This window comes from Oncorhynchus nerka, linkage group LG9b (assembly GCF_034236695.1).
Source record: "Oncorhynchus nerka isolate Pitt River linkage group LG9b, Oner_Uvic_2.0, whole genome shotgun sequence".
NCBI classification, from domain to species: domain Eukaryota; kingdom Metazoa; phylum Chordata; class Actinopteri; order Salmoniformes; family Salmonidae; genus Oncorhynchus; species Oncorhynchus nerka.
This window is the reverse complement of record NC_088424.1, coordinates 19526441-19544627: the sequence shown is the minus strand read 5'-3', so window position 1 is coordinate 19544627 and position 18187 is coordinate 19526441. Positions and strand designations below refer to the sequence as shown.

Sequence of the window (18187 nt, the reverse complement as noted above, 5' to 3'; positions counted from 1 at the left end):
CTTGTTCTTTTCAACTTCATCTTCTTAACATTGTCAGTTTAGTGTCACTGTTCCCCCCGCCTCCATTGGGGCGGCAGGTAGCGTAGTGGTTAGAGTGTTGGGCCAGAAAGCGAAAGGTTGCTGGATCGAATCCCCGAGCGGACAAGGTAAAAAATCTGTCATTCTGCCCCTGAACAAGGCAGTTAACCCACTGCTCCCCGGTAGGCCATCATTGTAAAATAAGAATTTGTTCTTAACTGACTTGCCTAGTTAAATAAAGGTTAAAGAAAAAGACAAATGTTTTGATTCCGTACTCATTTGATGTCTTCCCAGGATAACTGCAGACGAACTGAGAATGTCCTCCGGCTATGGATCATCGAAGCCAAGGACCTGCCTCCCAAGAAGAAGTACTTCTGTGAACTGTGCCTGGATGATATTCTATACGCCCGCACCACCAGCAAAACCCGGGCCGACTGCCTGTTCTGGGGGGAACACTTTGAGTTCTACAGCCTGCCTTCTGTCCGTAGCATCACCGTGCACATCTACAAGGACGTGGACAAGAAGAAGAAGAAGGACAAGAACAACTACGTGGGCCTGGTCAACATCCCCATCGGGGGGGTGACAGGGAGGCAGTTTGTGGAGAAGTGGTACCCAGTCAGCACCCCCACCACCAACAAGGGTAAAGGAGGAGGGCCATCGATCCGAATCAAGTCCCGCTTCCAGACCATCTCCATCCTGCCCATGGAGCAGTATAAGGAGTTTGCAGAGTTCATCACTAACAACTACACCATGCTGTGTTCTGTTCTGGAGCCGGTGATCAGTGTGAAGAACAAGGAGGAGATGGCCTGTGCCCTGGTTCACATCCTACAGAGCACCGGACGGGCCAAGGTAATACATACACTTTAGCAACTCCATCTCTGCTCTGTACGACTACTTCATCTTTTTCATAACATTGTCTGTCACTGTGCCTCCCTCCCTACACTGACCATAACTTCCATCTATTTGCCCACATTAGTACATTAAGTACCGTACTGCAGTATTTCTCAGTAAATCAAAGTTCCCTCTCCTCCTCCCCAGGACTTCCTGACAGATCTAGTGATGTCTGAGGTGGACCGCTGTGCAGACCACGACGTCTTGATCTTCAGAGAGAACACTCTGGCCACCAAGGCCATAGAGGAGTACCTCAAACTGGTGGGACAGAAGTACCTGCATGATGCACTAGGTGAGAGGGCAGGGTTTATTATAGAATACATCGGACATGATGATATAAATGTTCTTATGTTCCACTTTAAATTCAGTGGAAGCTCTTGATGTATGGCATTTTATTGATTGCTGAATTGGCAGGTTTTCAAACTATTCCATGTGTTTTTGGCAATGCCGTGTTACAGTTCTTCAACCCAGTCTGTGTTTTCTCCTGGGTACTGTAGGAGAGTTCATCAAAGCGTTGTATGAGTCAGATGAGAACTGTGAGGTGGACCCGGGGAAGTGTTCCAGTAGTGAACTCCCTGAGCACCAGAGCAACCTGAAGATGTGCTGCGAGCTGGCCTTCTGCAAGATCATCAACTCCTACTGGTGAGATCAGCCCCTCAGCACTGTGAAGCCTAAAGCCACATAGCCTGCTTCTTAAGGTCAATGACCCTGAGCCACATAGCCAGAGGGCCTTGATTTGCCTCCACTTAAGGCAAGCCCCAGCGCCTTGTAAATGGGTAGCTATGACATTATGTGAATAGAGAAGAATATCTGCAGCACTGCGGAACTTGAAACACAGATTTGGAGTACTTGTTTAGTCTTGTTGTTTTGAAAGAGATAGAGATGGATGGTACAGCATGTCTGGCTTGGCTTCAATTTAGTGATGATGTAAAGTGCATGCTGCCACCTGGTGGTAATATGTGGTGGTGCATGTGCATTTTGTCTGATACACACCACGGTCGTCACACTGGGGAAACCAGCATCTTAACCAAGAGGACATTCCCTCTTGGGCCGAGTGTTACACTAGCAGGCAGGGCTACCGCATGAGCTTATGATTCCAAATAATCTCCACTACCCTGACTCTTCCCTCTGCCTCCCTAGTGTGTTCCCGCGGGAGCTAAAGGAGGTGTTTGCAGCGTGGAAGCAGCAGTGTCTGACCCGAGGGAACCAGGACATTAGCAAGCGCCTTATCAGCGCCTCCTTGTTCCTCCGCTTCCTCTGTCCCGCCATCATGTCCCCCTCGCTCTTCAGCCTCATGCAGGAGTACCCCGACGACCGCACTTCCCGTACCCTCACCCTCATCGCCAAGGTCATTCAGAACCTGGCCAACTTCGCCAAGTAGGTTTCGCCTGTTGCTGGTGGTATGGTAGATCACGGCTACGTGTGTAAACGGCACCCTATAGTACATTACTTTTGACCAGGCCCTGGTTCTGTATAGGGAATAAGGTAGCATTTCGTTTAGAATTTCAACTTTGCAAATTGACAAGACAATCAAAGCATGTCGCCCTAAGTAGAAAGTGCATCATATGAACACTTGTTATTGTCCGTGTCCAAGGTTTGGCAACAAAGAGGAGTACATGGCATTCATGAACGACTTCCTGGAGCATGAATGGGCAGGTATGATGCGTTTCCTCACGGAGATCTCCAACCCAGAGACCATCTCCAACACGCCAGGATTTGAAGGTTACATCGACCTTGGCCGAGAGCTGTCTGTCCTCCACTCGCTCCTGTGGGACGTGGTGTCCCAGTTGGACAAGGTAAGGAAGACCTTGGAGTGGGAAGCAATGATACCTCTGTTAACAGATGTTGTAAAAACATCATTTGCATCCCAAATGGCACCCTGTTCCCTTTATTGTGAACTACTTTTGAGCAGGGCCCATAAGGCATTACATAGGGAATGTAGTGCAATTTGGGATACATACATACCTTTTGTAAGCCCAAAGATGAAATGGAAAGCACTGTACTTTAATGAGATGCTAAGGCTCCTAATTGTGGCCCTTAGTAGGTTTCTGTTGAGTTAAGAGGCTCTGCTGCAAATGATAACTTGCAGTGGTGTGTAGTGGCTTTGCGTCTGCCCAAAATGATTGTGTGTTATCCTGACAAAGATCTTTCTTTCCCTAATCTGCTTGACTACTACATTTGCAGGCTTGGAGGGGATTTTTTTACAGCTGCTATGAATCTAAATGCACAAATGTATGATTCTGAATAATGCTGAGTGTAATCATGTTTTTCTGGATGAAATGTGGGTGGATGGGTCTAATACGATCACTGTGACATAATCCTGTGCAATGGTCTAATAATATTAAGTGGCGTTAGGACAAGTCTGTCTAATGAGCTTACACCACATTGACTTACATCTCAAGCCTGCCGTGCCGTAGCTAAAGGGTTAGTTAATGACTTTATGAGAAGAGGGAAACTTAATTATTACTGTCCAGGATGTTTTTACCCAACATTTCTTTCTCTAGGATGTTCCTTAATGTCTGTTGAGTCTAGAAGTCTATTAAAGGTTTTGAAGCAGGGTAACATCACCCACTCGTTCACTGTTCCCACCACTCCCCCTAACCTTAATCCCGCAAGGCTCCTGCACTGTACATCAGTTTATTTTAATGCATGTTTATTCTACTGCGTTATTTACACCCCTCTGCACAAAGGTTCCGCGAACCCTAGTTGTTTTACAACATCCATTTAAATCCTTCCTGCATCTTACCTCACAACCTTATGTATTAGTTTGCCCTTGATGCATGTTTGCTGTGTTTGGAATGTCTGTTATTTAGTGGCATGTGTTTACATTTTTTACCCCAAACTTATTCATTTCCTTATGTTTTTTCCTCTTATGTATCTACTTTCTTTCCTTTTGCCTCTACGCCCACCCCTTCCCTCTCCCCTTTTCCACTCCACCCGACACACACACTTGGTGTCTTCATGGTTACGCTGTCCCGCCAATACCAATGCATTATGGTGCCTCTCATTGCCAAACAACCAACAAATCCAACCCATCAATCCTTCGCCCTCCAAACCTTCTGCCATCCTCATTCCACAATGCTGGGTGACGTGGCCTGGTGCTGCTGCCTCTTGTCTTGGTAACATGCAACCCAGGGTGAAAATTCCTTCCTGCAGGCGACCGTAGCCAAGCTGGGCCCCCTGCCCCGCATCCTGGGGGACATAGCCCGCTCTCTGTCTAGCCCCACACCCATCCAGCAGCAGCTCCGACGCTTCCAGGACTACAGCTCCTCACACAACATCAGCGGCAGCGTCTCCTCAGGCCTGCAGAGGATATTCGAAGATCCGGCCGACAGGTAGTGCTTCAAATTGGTCACAACTGCAGCAATGGTATTGCCAATCACCACCCAGCCATGCATGGTCTAATTCTGTGGTGTAGTTATTTTCAAAGGCTGTTTCATCTGGTGATTTTGTGTCAGTTATCCTGGAGGTTGAAAGCTGTTGGTGTGCTCATGCATTTTATATAGATGGGTTGTTTCATGGTGTATTGACTTGGGAGATGACTCGCTGCTAGGATCTTTCTAAATAAATCTGCAGCTAGAGACTTCCTATTTTTAGCGGCTGTAGAGGTAATGAGGGAATCCGAGATAGAGGGTTTTCCGGCTTTAATGTGAATCAGCGTAAACGTTGCGAAAGGAACATTTGAGTTAAACTTGAAAAGACGGTAGCTTACATTTCATGTAGTGAGTCCCAAATAGAACCCTATTTCCTAGTCATTTATAGTACACTCATTTTTACCAGACCCTATGGGCCCTGTTCAAAAGTAGTGCGCTACATATGGAATAGGATGCCATTTGGGATGTACCCATGTTCTTGGTCTGGTCCTAGCTTTGGTTTCGGAACTCTCTGTTAATGGGTTGTGTGTTTACTGTCCACGTCTTGCAGTGAGGTTGACAGAATCAAGTCCCCAGTCCAAGAGCATGTTACGAACGGCCTTCACCGGGGGAAGCACCCTCTCCTGGGCCAGCAGCCGTCCGGCCATAGCATGAGCTTCTCAGACAAGGAAGAGAGAGAGAACCTCCTGCCCAACGGACGCAGCATCTCCCTGGTGGACCTTCAGGACACTCACATGGTCCAGAGTGGCAAGGGACCCCTCCCCCTCCACGATGCTCCCCCAAAGCTGAGCAGGGTGGGCTCCCAGCTCTCTATCGGACACCCCCACCAGGCTACCACCTCACAGTCACACCAAGCCCTCCACCAGAAGCCCTCGTTACAGGACAACCTCCCCCAGAGTGCACCACAGGTGCGTCGGCCCCTGCACCCTTCCCTCAGCCAGCAGAGGAGCCTCCAGCCCCTGTCTTTCCAGAACCCTGTCTATCACCTTAGCAACCAGACACAACAACAACACACAGCAGTACACTCCACAACACACTCGGTCCACTCCCACTCAGTGCACTCCCTGCAGCCGGACTCCAGCTCTGAGAACCTGAGCACTGATAGCTCCCGCAGCCACAGCAACTCGGAGGTTGAGTTTGGAGGCGGGAGCCAGGGGGGGAAAGGGGGCAGGGTCCCGTCCAATAGCAGTCTGGAGGAGTTCAGCCGGCGGAGCACGCAGAGCGAAGACTGCTCCACGCCGCGCCGCCACAACCTGCCAGACCACCACAGAGGAGCCCACGCTGTAGCAGTGCCCAGGCAAAGCAGCACGGCCCACATCGTGAGGGTGGAGCAGCAGAGCCGCAGTGGGGGGAGTGGTGGGGCCCGGACGCCCCGCTCCCTGCCCCGCTCCCTGCCCCACAGCGCCTCTCTGCGCAGCAGCAGCTCCATCAACACAGAGCCCATGCCTATCCCCATCCAGGCCCAGCCAGGCACAGGAGGCCGCTCACACCAACAGTCCACCTGCTCCATAGAGAGCCCTGTGCCCCCCGTCAGGAGCGTTGCCAAGCAGCAGACGCCACCGCAGGTACTGGTCTGGCATACAGAACTACACTTAGATTCACACACATTCCGCTCCGACACCCCTATATAATATCTGTTATTATCAAGAAATAAAGTGTGGCCAAAGGCACTCAGGGTAGATTTGATTGACATACATGTATCTGTGGTGGTGCAGGTGGCGTCGCCGGTAGAGCCAGTCACCATGTCACCGGTAGAGAGGACAGCGGCGTGGGTCCTGAATAATGGCCAGTTCGAGGACGAGGCGGCCCCAGCAGATCAGAGCAGGGAGGACAGCAGGCACGCCAAGAAGGTAAAGACATAGCCAGAGTTACAGTCAATTAAGGTTTGATGGCCAAAATATTTCCAAGTTAAATGACTGACTTCTTCCTAATCATCCAAGTCAACACATCAGCCTGCTAAGCCAGTGTAGGCAGACAGAGATAGTCTTAGTCATGACTAACACGATCATCCCCTCCCACTCACTTTCCCTCTCTCTCACTTTCCCTCTGTCTGTCTGCCTCGCTTTCTCTTTCCCTCTATCTCTGTTTTTCTCGCCTCTCTCCCGCCAGTATGAACAGGAGATCTCCAAGCTGAAGGAGCGCCTGCGGGTGTCCAGTCGGTGTCTGGAGGAGTACGAGAGACGTCTGCTGGCCCAGGAGCAGCAGATGCAGAAACTGCTGATGGAGTACAAGGCCCGACTGGAGGACAGCGAGGAGAGGCTGCGCCGGCAGCAGGAGGAGAAGGACAACCAGATGAAGAGCATCATCTGCAGGTAGGCATTACTAGGCACCCTCTGGATAATTTTGCTTAAAACAAGCCCATACTCCAGTCGGAATTCCTTTGAATGAATGAATGAATGAATGGAAGCAAAATCACAGATTGACTGCTTAATGGCGTGCCTATAGTGTCTTGTATAGTTGTCCCAAATGGCACCATATTCCCTATATACAGTGCATTCGGAAAGTACTCAGACTCCTTGACTTTTTCCACATTTTGTTACAGCCTTATTCTGTAAAATTGATAAAATGATTTTCTTCCTCATCAATCTGCACACAATACCCCATAATGACAAAGCAAAAACAGGTTTTTAGAAATACCTTATTTACATAGATAGGTATTCAGACCCTTTGCTATGAGACTCGAAATTGAGCTCAGGTGCATCCTGTTTCCATTGATCATCCTTGAGATGTTTCTACAACTTGATTGGAGTCCACTTGTGGTAAATTCAATTGATTGGACATGATTTGGAAAGGCACACACCTGTCTATATAAGGTCCCACAGTTGACAGTGCATGTCAGAGCAAAAACCAAGCCATGAGGTTGAAGGAATTGTCCGTAGAGCTCCGAGACATGATAGTGTCGAGGCACAGATCTGGGGAAGGGTACCAAAATATCTCTGCAGCATTGAAGGTCCCCAAGAACACAGTGGCCGCCATCATTCTTAAAAGGTTTGGAACCACCAAGACCGCCATCATTCTTAAAAGGTTTGGCACCAACAAGACTCTTCCGAGAGCTGGCCACCCGGCCAAACTGCACAATCGGGGGAGAAGGGCCTTGGTTATTGATATATTTGCAAATATTTCTAAAAACCTGGTTTTGCTCTGCCATTATGGGTTATTGTGTGTAGATTGAGGAGGGGGAAAAACAACCTAATCCATTTTAGAATAAGGCTGTAACGTAACAAAATGTGGAAAAGGGGAAGGGGACTGAATACTTTCTGAATGCACTGTATAGTGCACTACTTTTGATCAGGGTCTACCATTTGAGGTGCAGCCTATGACCTCCCCGTTTGGTTTGTATGCGTCTGAGATGGCAATGCTCTGTCACTCACAGGTTAATTGCTGTAGAGGAGGAGCTGAAGAGAGACCATGCAGAGATGCAGGCTGTCATAGATGCCAAGCAGAAGATCATTGATGCACAGGTATAGTAACAGAAAACGCTACACATATTTTGTCTGTACTGTGTAGGGCTTGAATAAATCCAATACTCAAACCATCCCCTTATGAATGAATCTTCTACTCTCCATGGAAACCGATTCATTCAGTCTTACATTTGGGGTTGCTTACCATTGTTTTATATCCTTGACAGCTTTTCAGAGCAATCTGGAAATGCCATAGATAGTCTCAATAGAGGCACATTTTTGGGCTTTTAGCAGGGCCTGTTTATCAGCTCGTTGCCTCTAAACACTCTTTGAGAAGTCATACTTTACGTCAACAGATCTTCAATACCAAGCAGGGAAAGGGGAGAAGAAAATAGGATGAATGTTAACTATTATTGCACCATCAAAATACATATTTTAAATGCTTTGACTTTATAAAAATGTCTACTTTCTGATACATAATTGATATAATTGAGATATAATTGACACTAAATGTAAAAGTATAGACTTGACATGCAGTTAATTCTCTAATCCCATCCAAACAACACTTTTTAAGCTTTGGAGGGTGGTGGAGTTCTTGTACTCTGTATTGGAGCAGAGAACCTGTTGACGTGCTCACTATCACTATGTTCCACTGAATTCCAGGTCAATAAAGCAACAGAGGTAATCCAAGCAGGCAAGTAAACCAGTCAGTCCTCAGGTTTTGGAAAATGCCGGCAAGCCTTGTATGAGCGCAACCACACTTGACACCCATTCCTACCCTCACTGGCAAAAAAGTCCTTATTTGTGTGCAGACTAGAGGTTGTTTTGTTTGGCATTGCTTTTGGATTTCCCCATCAGTAACAATATAAATATAAAACATAATCTAATACATTTTCATTACTTTTGCAGTTTGAGCCCCTGCTGCTACACTTAATGTTTCTCCAAGTCCGATGTCAATATCATCTCAGACACAAAGTGGCGCTCATAGCTAATAATCAACAATATTATAGTATGGGAATGTCTGTCACGAGATGGAATTAGGTCTGTAAATATTAAGCAGCTACATTGATGCGTTCACCATTTCTGTTTCTCCAGGAATGTGTGTTGTGAGTTGCGCTCTTAGCAGATGATAGCTTTGGCTGCTTTTCACCCTGCCTTCCTAATTGAGCTACTGTCACTCCCAAAACCCATTTCCCTTTCCCCCCCTCTCACTCAGTTCTGCAGGAACAGTGCCATGACCTGGCTAGATGAGGTTGCCCATGGCTGGTGACACAACTTTATTTTGTTGCTGATTTCAAGGAGAGCAAACTGAATCCGTTTTCCTCCATCTAGGATGGCATCACAGTGGTGGTCATTGGGGGGAACAATCGAATACATAGTGTAGAGGATACTTCAGTCCAAGGGTTAGGCATAGAATTGTGATTTCAGTAAAACAATGAAATGATAGTTGAATACAACTAATGTGTTTACACAATATAAATGTACAAATGTTTTCAGTTGAAAGCCATGCCACTGTTGACATGTAGGCTCTGAATGGTATACGAATGGATAGATACAGGACTAGTCAAAAGTTTGGACACCTAACTCATTCAAGGGTTTTTATTTATTTTTACTATTTTCTACATTGTAGAATAATAGTGAAGACATGAAAACTATGAAATAACACACATGGAATCATGAAGTAACCAAAAAATTGTTACACAAATCTAAATATGTTTTAGGTTGTTCAAAGTAGCCACCCTTTGCATTGATGACAGCTTTGCACACTGTTAGCATTCTCTCAACCAGATTCATGAGGAATGCTTTTCCAACAGTCTTGAAGGCGTTCCCACATACAGTGGCAAGAAAAAGTATGTGAATCCTTTGGAATTACCTGGATTTCTGAATAAATTGGTCATCAAATTTGATCTGATCTTCATCTAAGTCACAACAATAGACAGACATAGTGTGCTTAACCTAATATCACAAATTATTGTATTTTTCTAGTCTATATTGAATACATCATTTAAACATTCACAGTGTAGGTTGGAAAATATGTGAACCCCTAGGCTAATGACTTCTCCAAAAGCTAATTGGAGTCAGGAGTCAGCTAACCAGGAGTACAATCATTGAGACGAGATTGGAGATGTTGGTTAGAGCTGCCCTGCCCTATAAAAAACACTCACAAAATGTGTGTTTGCTATTCACAAGAAGCATTTCCTGATGTGAACCATGCCTCGAACAAAAGAGATCTCAGAAGACCCAAGATAAAGAATTGTTGACTTGCATAAAGCTGGAAAGGGTCAGAAAGTATCTCTAAAAGCCTTGATGTTCATCAGTCCACGGTAAGACAAATTGTCTATAAATGGAGAAAGTTCAGCACTGTTGCTACTCTCCCTAGGAGTGGCCGTCCTGCAAAGATGACTGCAAGAGCACAGCGCAGAATGTTCAATGAGGTTAAGACGAATCCTAGAGTGTCAGCTAAAGACTTATAGAAATCTCTGGAACATGCTAACATCTCTGTTGACGAGTCTATGATACGTAAAACACTAAACAAGAATGGTGTTCATGGGAGGACACCATGGAAGAATCCACTGCTGTCCAAAAAAAACATTACTGCATGTCTGAAGTTTGCAAAAGTGCAACTGGATGTTCCACAGCGCTACTGGCAAAATATTCTGTGGACCGATGAAACTACAGTTGAGTTGTTTGGAAGGAACACACAATATGTGTGGAGAAAAAAAGGCACAGCACACCAACATCTAAACCTCATCCCAAATGTAAAGTATGGTGGAAGGAGCATAATGGTTTGGGGCTGCTTTGCTGCCTCAGGGGCTGGACAGCTTGCCATCATCAACGGAAAAATGCCTTCTGGAGTGGCCCAATCAGAGTCCTGACTTCAACCCGATTGAGATGCTGTGGCATGACCTCGAGCAGTTTACACCAGACATACCAAAATATTGCTAAACTGAAACAGTTGTGTAAAGAGGAATAGTCCAAAATTGCAGGTCTGATCCGCAACTACAGAAAACATTTGGTTGAGGTTATTGCTACCAAAGGAGGGTCAACCAGTTATTAAATCCAAGGGTTTACATACTTTTTCCACCCTGCACTGAGAATGTTTATATGGTGTGTTCAATAAAGACATGAAAATGTATAACTGTTTTGTGTGTTATTAGTTTAGGCAGACTGTGTTTGTCTACTGTTGTGACCTAGATGAAGATCAGATCAAATTTTATTACCAATTTATGCAGAAATCCAGGTATTTCCAAAGGGTTCACATACTTTGTTGAGAACCCGCTGTATGCTGAGCACTGGTTGGCTGCTTTTCCTTCACTCTGCAGTCCAACTCATTCCAATATATCTCAATTGGGTTGAGGTCGAGTGATTGTGGAGGCCAGGTCATCTGATGCAGCACTTCATCACTCTCGTTCTTGGTCAAATAGCCCTTACACAGCCTGGAGGCGTGTTGGATCATTGTCCTGTTGAAAATCAAATGATAGTCCCACTAAGTGCAAACCAGATGGGATGGCATATAGCTGCAGAATGCTGTGGTAGCCATGCTGGTTAAGTGTGCCTTGAATTCTAAGTAAATCACTGACAGTGTCACCACAAAAGCACCCCCCCCCACCACCACCACCATCACACCTCCTCCTCCATGCTTCACGGTGGGAACCACACATGCAGAGTAGAGGTCGACCGATTCTGATTTTTCAATGCCGATACCGATTATGGGAGGACCAAAAAAGCCGATACCGATTAATCGGGCGTTTTTTTTTTTTTTTCTATTTGTAATAATGATAATTACAACAATACTGAATGAACACTTATTTTAACTTAATATAATACATCAATAAAATCAATTTAGCCTCAAATAAATAAGTTCCTTGCTCAGAACATGAGAACATATGAAAGCTGGTGGTTCCTTTTAACATGAGTCTTCAATATTCCCAGGTAAGAAGTTTTAGGTTGTAGTTATTATAGGGTTTATAGGACTATTTCCCTCTATACCATTTGTATTTCATTAACCTTTGACTATTGGATGGTCTTATAGGCACTTTAGTATTGCCAGTGTAATAGTATAGCTTCCGTCCCTCTCCTCGCCCCTCCCTGGGCTCGAACCAGGAACACAACGACAACAGCCACCATCGAAGCAGCGTTACCCATGCAGAGCAAGGGGAACAACTACTAGAAGGCTCAGAGCGAGTGACGTTTGAAACGCTATTAGCGCCCGCTAACTAGCTAGCCATTTCACTTCAGTTACACCAGCCTCATCTCGGGAGTTGATAGGCTTGAAGTCATAAACAGCGCAATGCTTGACGCACAATGAAGAGCTGCTGGCAAATGCCCGAACGTGCTGTTTGAATGAATGTTTACGCGCCTGCTTCTGCCTACCACCGCTCAGTCAGATACTTGTATGCTCAGTCAGATTATATGCAACGCAGGACACGCTAGATAATATCTAGTAATATCATCAACCATGTGTAGCTAACTAGTGATTATGATTGATTATGATTGAAGTTTAACTAGCTAGCAACTTACCTTGGCTTACTGCATTTGCTTAACAGGCTCCTTGTGGAGTGTAACGAGAGAGAGGCAGGTCCTTATTGCGTTGGACTAGTTAACTGTAAGGTTGCAAGATTGAATCCCCCGAGCTGACAAGGTGAAAATCTGTTGTTCTGCCCCTGAACACGGCAGTTAACCCACCGTTCCTAGGCCGCCATTGAAAATAAGAATGTGTTCTTAACTGACTTGCCTAGTTAAATAAAGGTGTAAAACAAATTGGCAAAATCGGTGTCCAAAAATACCATTCCGATTAATCGGTCGACCTCTAATGCAGAGATCCTCCGTTCACCCACTCTGCGTCTCACAAAGACACGGCGGTTGGAACCAAAAATGTCTAATTTGGACTCATCAGACCAAAGGTCAGATTTCCACCAGTCTAATGTCCATTGCTCGTGTTTCTTGACCCAAGCAAGTCTCTTCTTCTTATTGGTATCTCTGAACAGTTGATGTTGAGATGCCTGTTACTTGAACTCTGTAGCATTTATTTGGGTTGCAATTTCTGAGGATGACAACTAATGCTCTGCAGCAGAGGTAACTCTGGGTCTTCCTTTCCTGTGGCGGTCCTCATGAGAGCCAGTTTCATCATAACGCTTGATGGTTTTTGTGACTGCACTTGAAGAAGCTTTCAAAGTTCTTGAAATTTTCTGGATTGACATGAGTAATGATGGACTGTCATTTCTCTTTGCTTATTTGAGCTGTTCTTGCCATTATATGGACTTGGTCTTTTACCATATAGGGCTATCTTCTGAATACCAACCCTACCTTGTCACAACACAACTGATTGTTAAGGAAAGAAATTCCATAAATACATTTTTAACAAGGCACACCTGTTAATTGAAACGCATTCCAGGTGACTACCTCAAATCAAATGTTATTAGTCACAAGTGCCAAATACAACAACCTTACAGTGAAATGCTTACTTACGAGCCCCTAACCAACAGTGCAGTTTCAAAACAATATGGATAAGAATAAGAGAGAAAAGTACAAGTAATTAAAGAGCAGCAGTAAAAAATAACAATATATACATGGGGCTGCTGGTACAGAGTCAATGTGCAGGGGCACCGGTTAGTTGAGGTAGTATGTACATGTAGGTAGCGCTATTAAAGTGACTATGCATAGAAGACAAAAAGTCTGGATAGCCATTTGACTAGAGGTTCAGGAGTCTTATGGCTCGGGGTAGAAGCTGTTATTAAGAAGCATCTTGGACCTAGACTTGGCGCGCCGGTACCGCTTGCCGTGCGGAAGCAGAGAGAACAGGCAATGACTAGGGTGGCTGGAGTCTTTGGCAATTTTTAGGGCCTTCCTCTGACATCGCCTGGTATAGAGGTCATGGATGGCAGGAAGCTTGGCCCCAGTGATGTACTGGGCCTTACGCACTACCCTCTGCAGTGCCTTTCGGTCGGAGGCCGAGCAGTTGCCATACCAGGCAGTGATGCAACCAGTGCTCTCGATGGTGCAGCAGTAGAACCTTTTGAGGATTTGAGGACCCATGTCAAATCTTTGTCTCCTGAGGGGGGAATAGGTTTTGTTGTGCCCACTTCAAGACTGTCTTGTGTGCTTGGACCATGTTAGTTTGTTGGTGATGTGGACACCAAGGAACTTGAAGCTCTCAACCGGCTCCACTGCAGCCACGTCGATGAGAATGGGGGCGTGCTCGGTCCTCTTTTTCCTGTAGTCCACAATCATTTCCTTTGTCTTACTCACGTTGAGGGAGAGGTTGTTGTCCTGTCACCACACTGCCAGGTCTCTGACCTCCTCCCTATAGGCTGTCTCATTGTTGTCGGTGATCAGGCCTACCACTGTTGTGTCATCGGCAAATTTAATGATGGTGTTGGAGTCGTGCCTGGCCGTGCAGTCATGAGTGAACAGGGAGTACAGGAGAGGGCTGGCACGCACATAGGTGTTCCTTTTGTCCAGGTGGGAAAGGGCAGTGTGGAGTGCATCATCATCATTGCATCATCTGTGGATCTGTTTGGGTGGTATGCAAATTGGAGTGGGTCTAGGGTTTCTAGGATATGGTGTTGATGTGAGCCATGACCTTTCAAAGCACTGGCTACAGACATGAGTGCTACGTCTCGGTAGTCATTTATGCAGGTTACCTTAGTGTTCTTGGGCACAGTAACTGTGGTGGTCTGCATAAAACATGTTGGTATTACAGACTCGGAGAAGGAGAGGTTGAAAATGTCAGTGAAGACACTTGCCAGTTGGTCAGAGCATGCTCACAGTACACGTCCTGGTGACCGGTCTAAAGGTCTTACTCACATTGGCTGCGGAGAGCGTGATCACACAATCTTCCTGTACATCTGGTGCTTTCAGTGTTATTTGCCTCGAAACGAGCACAGAAGTAGTTCAGCTCGTCTGGTAGGCTCGTGTCACTGGGCAGCTCTCAGCTGTGCTTCCCTTTGTAGTCTGTAATGGTTTGCAAGCCCTGGCATATCCGACCGGCGTCAGAGCCGGTGTTGTACGACTCAATCTTAGTCCTGTATTGACGCTTTGCCTGTTTGATGGTTCGTCTGAGGACATAGCGGGATTTCTTATAATTCTTCCGGGTTAGAGTCCCACTCCTTGAAAGCAGCAGCTCCAGCCTTTAGCTCAGTGCCGATGCTGCCTGTAATCCATGGCTTCTGGTTGGGGTATGTATGTACTGTCACTGTGGAGACGACATCATCGATGCACTTATTGATGAAGCCAATGACAGAGGTGGTGTACTCCTCAATGCCATTGGAGGAATCCCGATACATATTCAAGTCTGTGCAAGCAAAACAGTCCTGTAACTTAGCATCTGCTTCATCTGACCACATTTTTAGTGATCTACTCACTGGTGCTTCCTGCTTTAATTTTTGCTTGTAAGCAGGAATCAGGAGGATGGAATTATGGTCAGATTTGCCAAATGGAGGGCAAGGGAGAGCTTTGTATGCGTCTCTGTGTGTGGAGTAAAGGTGGTCCAGAGTTCTTTTCCCTCTGGTTGCACATTTAACATGATGATAGAAAGCTGGTTGAGAGAATGTCAAGAGTGTGCAAAGCTGTCATCAAGGCCAAAAGTGGCTACTTTGAAGAATCTCATAATATATTTGTATTTGTTTAACACTTTTTTGATTACTATTTGATTCCATATGTGTTCATAGTTTGTTTTCACTATTATTCTACAATGTAGAAAATAGTTTTAAAAAATAAAGAAAAACCCTGGAATGAGTAGGTGTGTCCAATCTTTTGAATGGTACTGTTTATAAAAAAATATGTTTTCGTTTTAAAAACAAACATGATGCAATGCTTGGATATGAGTTTGTTTTATCTATAATTTTGGCTGGTAAACAAAAACTATTTCAGTGAGGTATATTTCAGACTTTGCTTGTGATATTTGAATTTCACCATCTACATAGTAGTAATCATCCTTTAGCTTATCCTGCTAATTCATTCTCCAATGTAAAATGAATGTTTTCCTCTCTTTCTCACTCCCTCCCTCTTTCCCTTCTCTCTTTCTCTCTTCAGGAGAAGAGGATAAGCTCCCTGGATGCAGCCAACTCTCGGCTGATGAGTGCCCTGACACAGGTGAAGGAGCGCTATAGCATGCAGAACCTGCGCAACGGCCTCTCGCCAACCAACCCCACAAAACTGTCGATCACTGAGAACGGAGAGTTCAAAAACAGCAGCTGCTGATTTAGTCAGATAATGTGAGATGGTGTTATGGTCACACTCTCTCCATGCACACAGACCAATTACCTGTGGCTCTACAAGGAATGTCTAGATATGAATGTAAATAGCTTGTATCTTGCATTGGTTGTGTACAGAGATGATACTGAAAGACGTGTCTTTTGAAGACGTGAACAGGGGGGATCAACTGTTGTCATGAAATAGCGAATTGTTGTTTTATAAATGACATTCCCATATGCAGACAAATGCAGTTTTAAATAGATTTGAAGTATTCTCTAATTAAGAGATGATATATTGAGTAGATGTACATATCAAATGGGTGTGTTTAAATAAATAAGCACATAGTGAGCAGTTATAGCTCTAAAAACATAGTCATGATAGGAATGGAAGGGCAAAATAAACCAAAAAAAACGTTTTATGCACTGTTTTTCTAACCTTACTTTTTAAAAATCTTTTTAACTTCTGTTTTTGTCGTCTTAAACTAGGGGTTGCATTGGTTTTGATTGTCTGATTTAGAGTATATTGGGACTGCTGCTTGCCCATCGTTAGCTGAAACCATAGGCCTTTGAGTTCAGGTTCTTACGGCCTACTGGATCTTCAAAACAAAGAGTCTGCTCACTCCCACCTTGCCACAGAATAGCAAATGTTATTTATTTCTGTACCTTCTACTGGCACGCCTTCAAGATCCCATGAGAAGATGTTCAACATGACAGCCCTCCTGACTTTGTACAATTTTCTATTTCATGTCAATAACTACTGTTTAAGAGTCTGTTTTCTGTTCTCACCCATCCAACCTCCCCCTAGGCACACACTTTTTTGTTGCACAAAAATCTATGAACTGGTGAATGTCAATGATAGCTTATCTGTCAGTTGTTGAACGTTGTTGAGAATAAAAACTGCCTGTAACATTGTGGATGTTTTGCATTCGTGACTTTAATATGGTTTGTAATTCAACTACTGCTGATGCACATGCATATTTGCAGTGCTCGACTTGGGCAGTGCTTGTGCTACTGCACCTAAAATATTCCTTGCACCCAAAATGATTACCGGCACCTATTTCAGTCCAAGTCAAACACTGCACATTTGTGGAGTCATTACATAAATCCACTTAATAAAGATTTTGTTATTGTTACTTTGTAAAAATGTGACTTGATTAGTGAACTACAGGTAGTAGAACAGAGTATAACAAAAAATACATGTCAGCTTCATTGGAAGGCCTCAATGACCGATCAAATGTGGTAGATTTAAATTTAGGCAGACTGGTTGCCACAGCATTGGTTGTTACCCACATCGCTCTATGTCTGGGATTTTGAGTCCGGCAACTAGTCATCGTTCTGCCCATAGAGATCCTAATGACTAATTATGTGGTCCTACTGCCAGGGGGCTCTCTGGCTGTGAGTCCTAGCCACGTATGCGCCCCAGACAACGATTCTCCTCTTCCTCTGGCCCCAGTTCGTGCTCATAACATGTCTGCCGGCTGAATGTTTTGTTTTTGCTAGCCGGCTCGTTTGAAGAAAGTATCTGGTGGAGCTTGACTGGGTAAGATGAGCAACGTACAAATACAAGTCTTACTAATTGTGTCATGCATTTAGCTAGCTGGTCATATCCATAATTCCCATGCAACATCAGTTAACGTTAGTACAGAAGCGTAATCTTCTAAACGAGCTAACATTTTTATATTTATCTTTCAGCTACCGTTAGCCTAGCTGGCTAGCTTGATTACGTATACCGTTTTTTTGTCTGACCTAACTACCTATACATGCATTTTGATGTAGCCTGCGTCGAATAAATGAATACACGTTAACGGAGTCCCCACATCGGTAATATTGTTAGTCAAATAGCTAGCTAAAATAGCATGGATTTGGATTGGATTTTCTGGTGCTTTCATCAATGTGCCCATTCACACGTTTACATGCACTCTCACTGGCTAGAATGGTCCCACCTGATCTCGCTTCCCCTCTCGTCTGCCTTCCATATTTGAGAACACATATTTCCATTGTTAGAGCTGTCATAAGACTATCTTGTCAATATATTATTATTTGTGGGTCAGTCACGGCCAATTAACCCTGCTCCAACAGATATCCACAAATCCGCCATGGCAGACATCAAGAACTTCCTGGTGTGGGAAGAAGAAACTTACACCCAGCTATGACATTCGAACAGCTGGAAACAAAAACCAGCAGAAGTTTCTGTGTGAGGTCAGTTGTATTCTTTAAAATGTGTCTGCATCAGCAATGATCTGGTAAATAACATACATATTTTGACCTCTTCCAAGGTTCGTATTGAGGGATTCAACTACACTGGAAT

At 44.8% G+C, this 18187-nt stretch overlaps 1 protein-coding gene across 6 annotated transcripts in view; it reads left to right on the top strand.

Moving 5' to 3' along the window:
• Positions 1-16793, top strand: part of LOC115114405 (ras GTPase-activating protein nGAP-like) — a 94307-nt gene extending 77514 nt beyond the window's left edge. For 4 of the 6 annotated variants that reach the window (XM_065013417.1, XM_029642597.2, XM_029642602.2 and 1 more), the window contains 11 exons: positions 313-867; positions 1057-1201; positions 1407-1551; positions 2050-2286; positions 2504-2705; positions 4045-4244; positions 4834-5848; positions 5999-6133; positions 6393-6595; positions 7657-7744; positions 15719-16793. In XM_065013417.1, the coding sequence (XP_064869489.1) occupies positions 313-867; positions 1057-1201; positions 1407-1551; positions 2050-2286; positions 2504-2705; positions 4045-4244; positions 4834-5848; positions 5999-6133; positions 6393-6595; positions 7657-7744; positions 15719-15886 (3093 nt within the window). In that variant the 3' untranslated portion in view covers positions 15887-16793. Of the gene's footprint in view, positions 1-312; positions 868-1056; positions 1202-1406; positions 1552-2049; positions 2287-2503; positions 2706-4044; positions 4245-4833; positions 5849-5998; positions 6134-6392; positions 6596-7656; positions 7745-8347; positions 8379-15718 lie in introns of all 6 variants that reach the window. The other 2 variants (XM_065013416.1, XM_065013415.1) reach the window with 2 other exon arrangements.
• The last annotated feature ends 1394 nt before the right edge of the window (positions 16794-18187 follow it).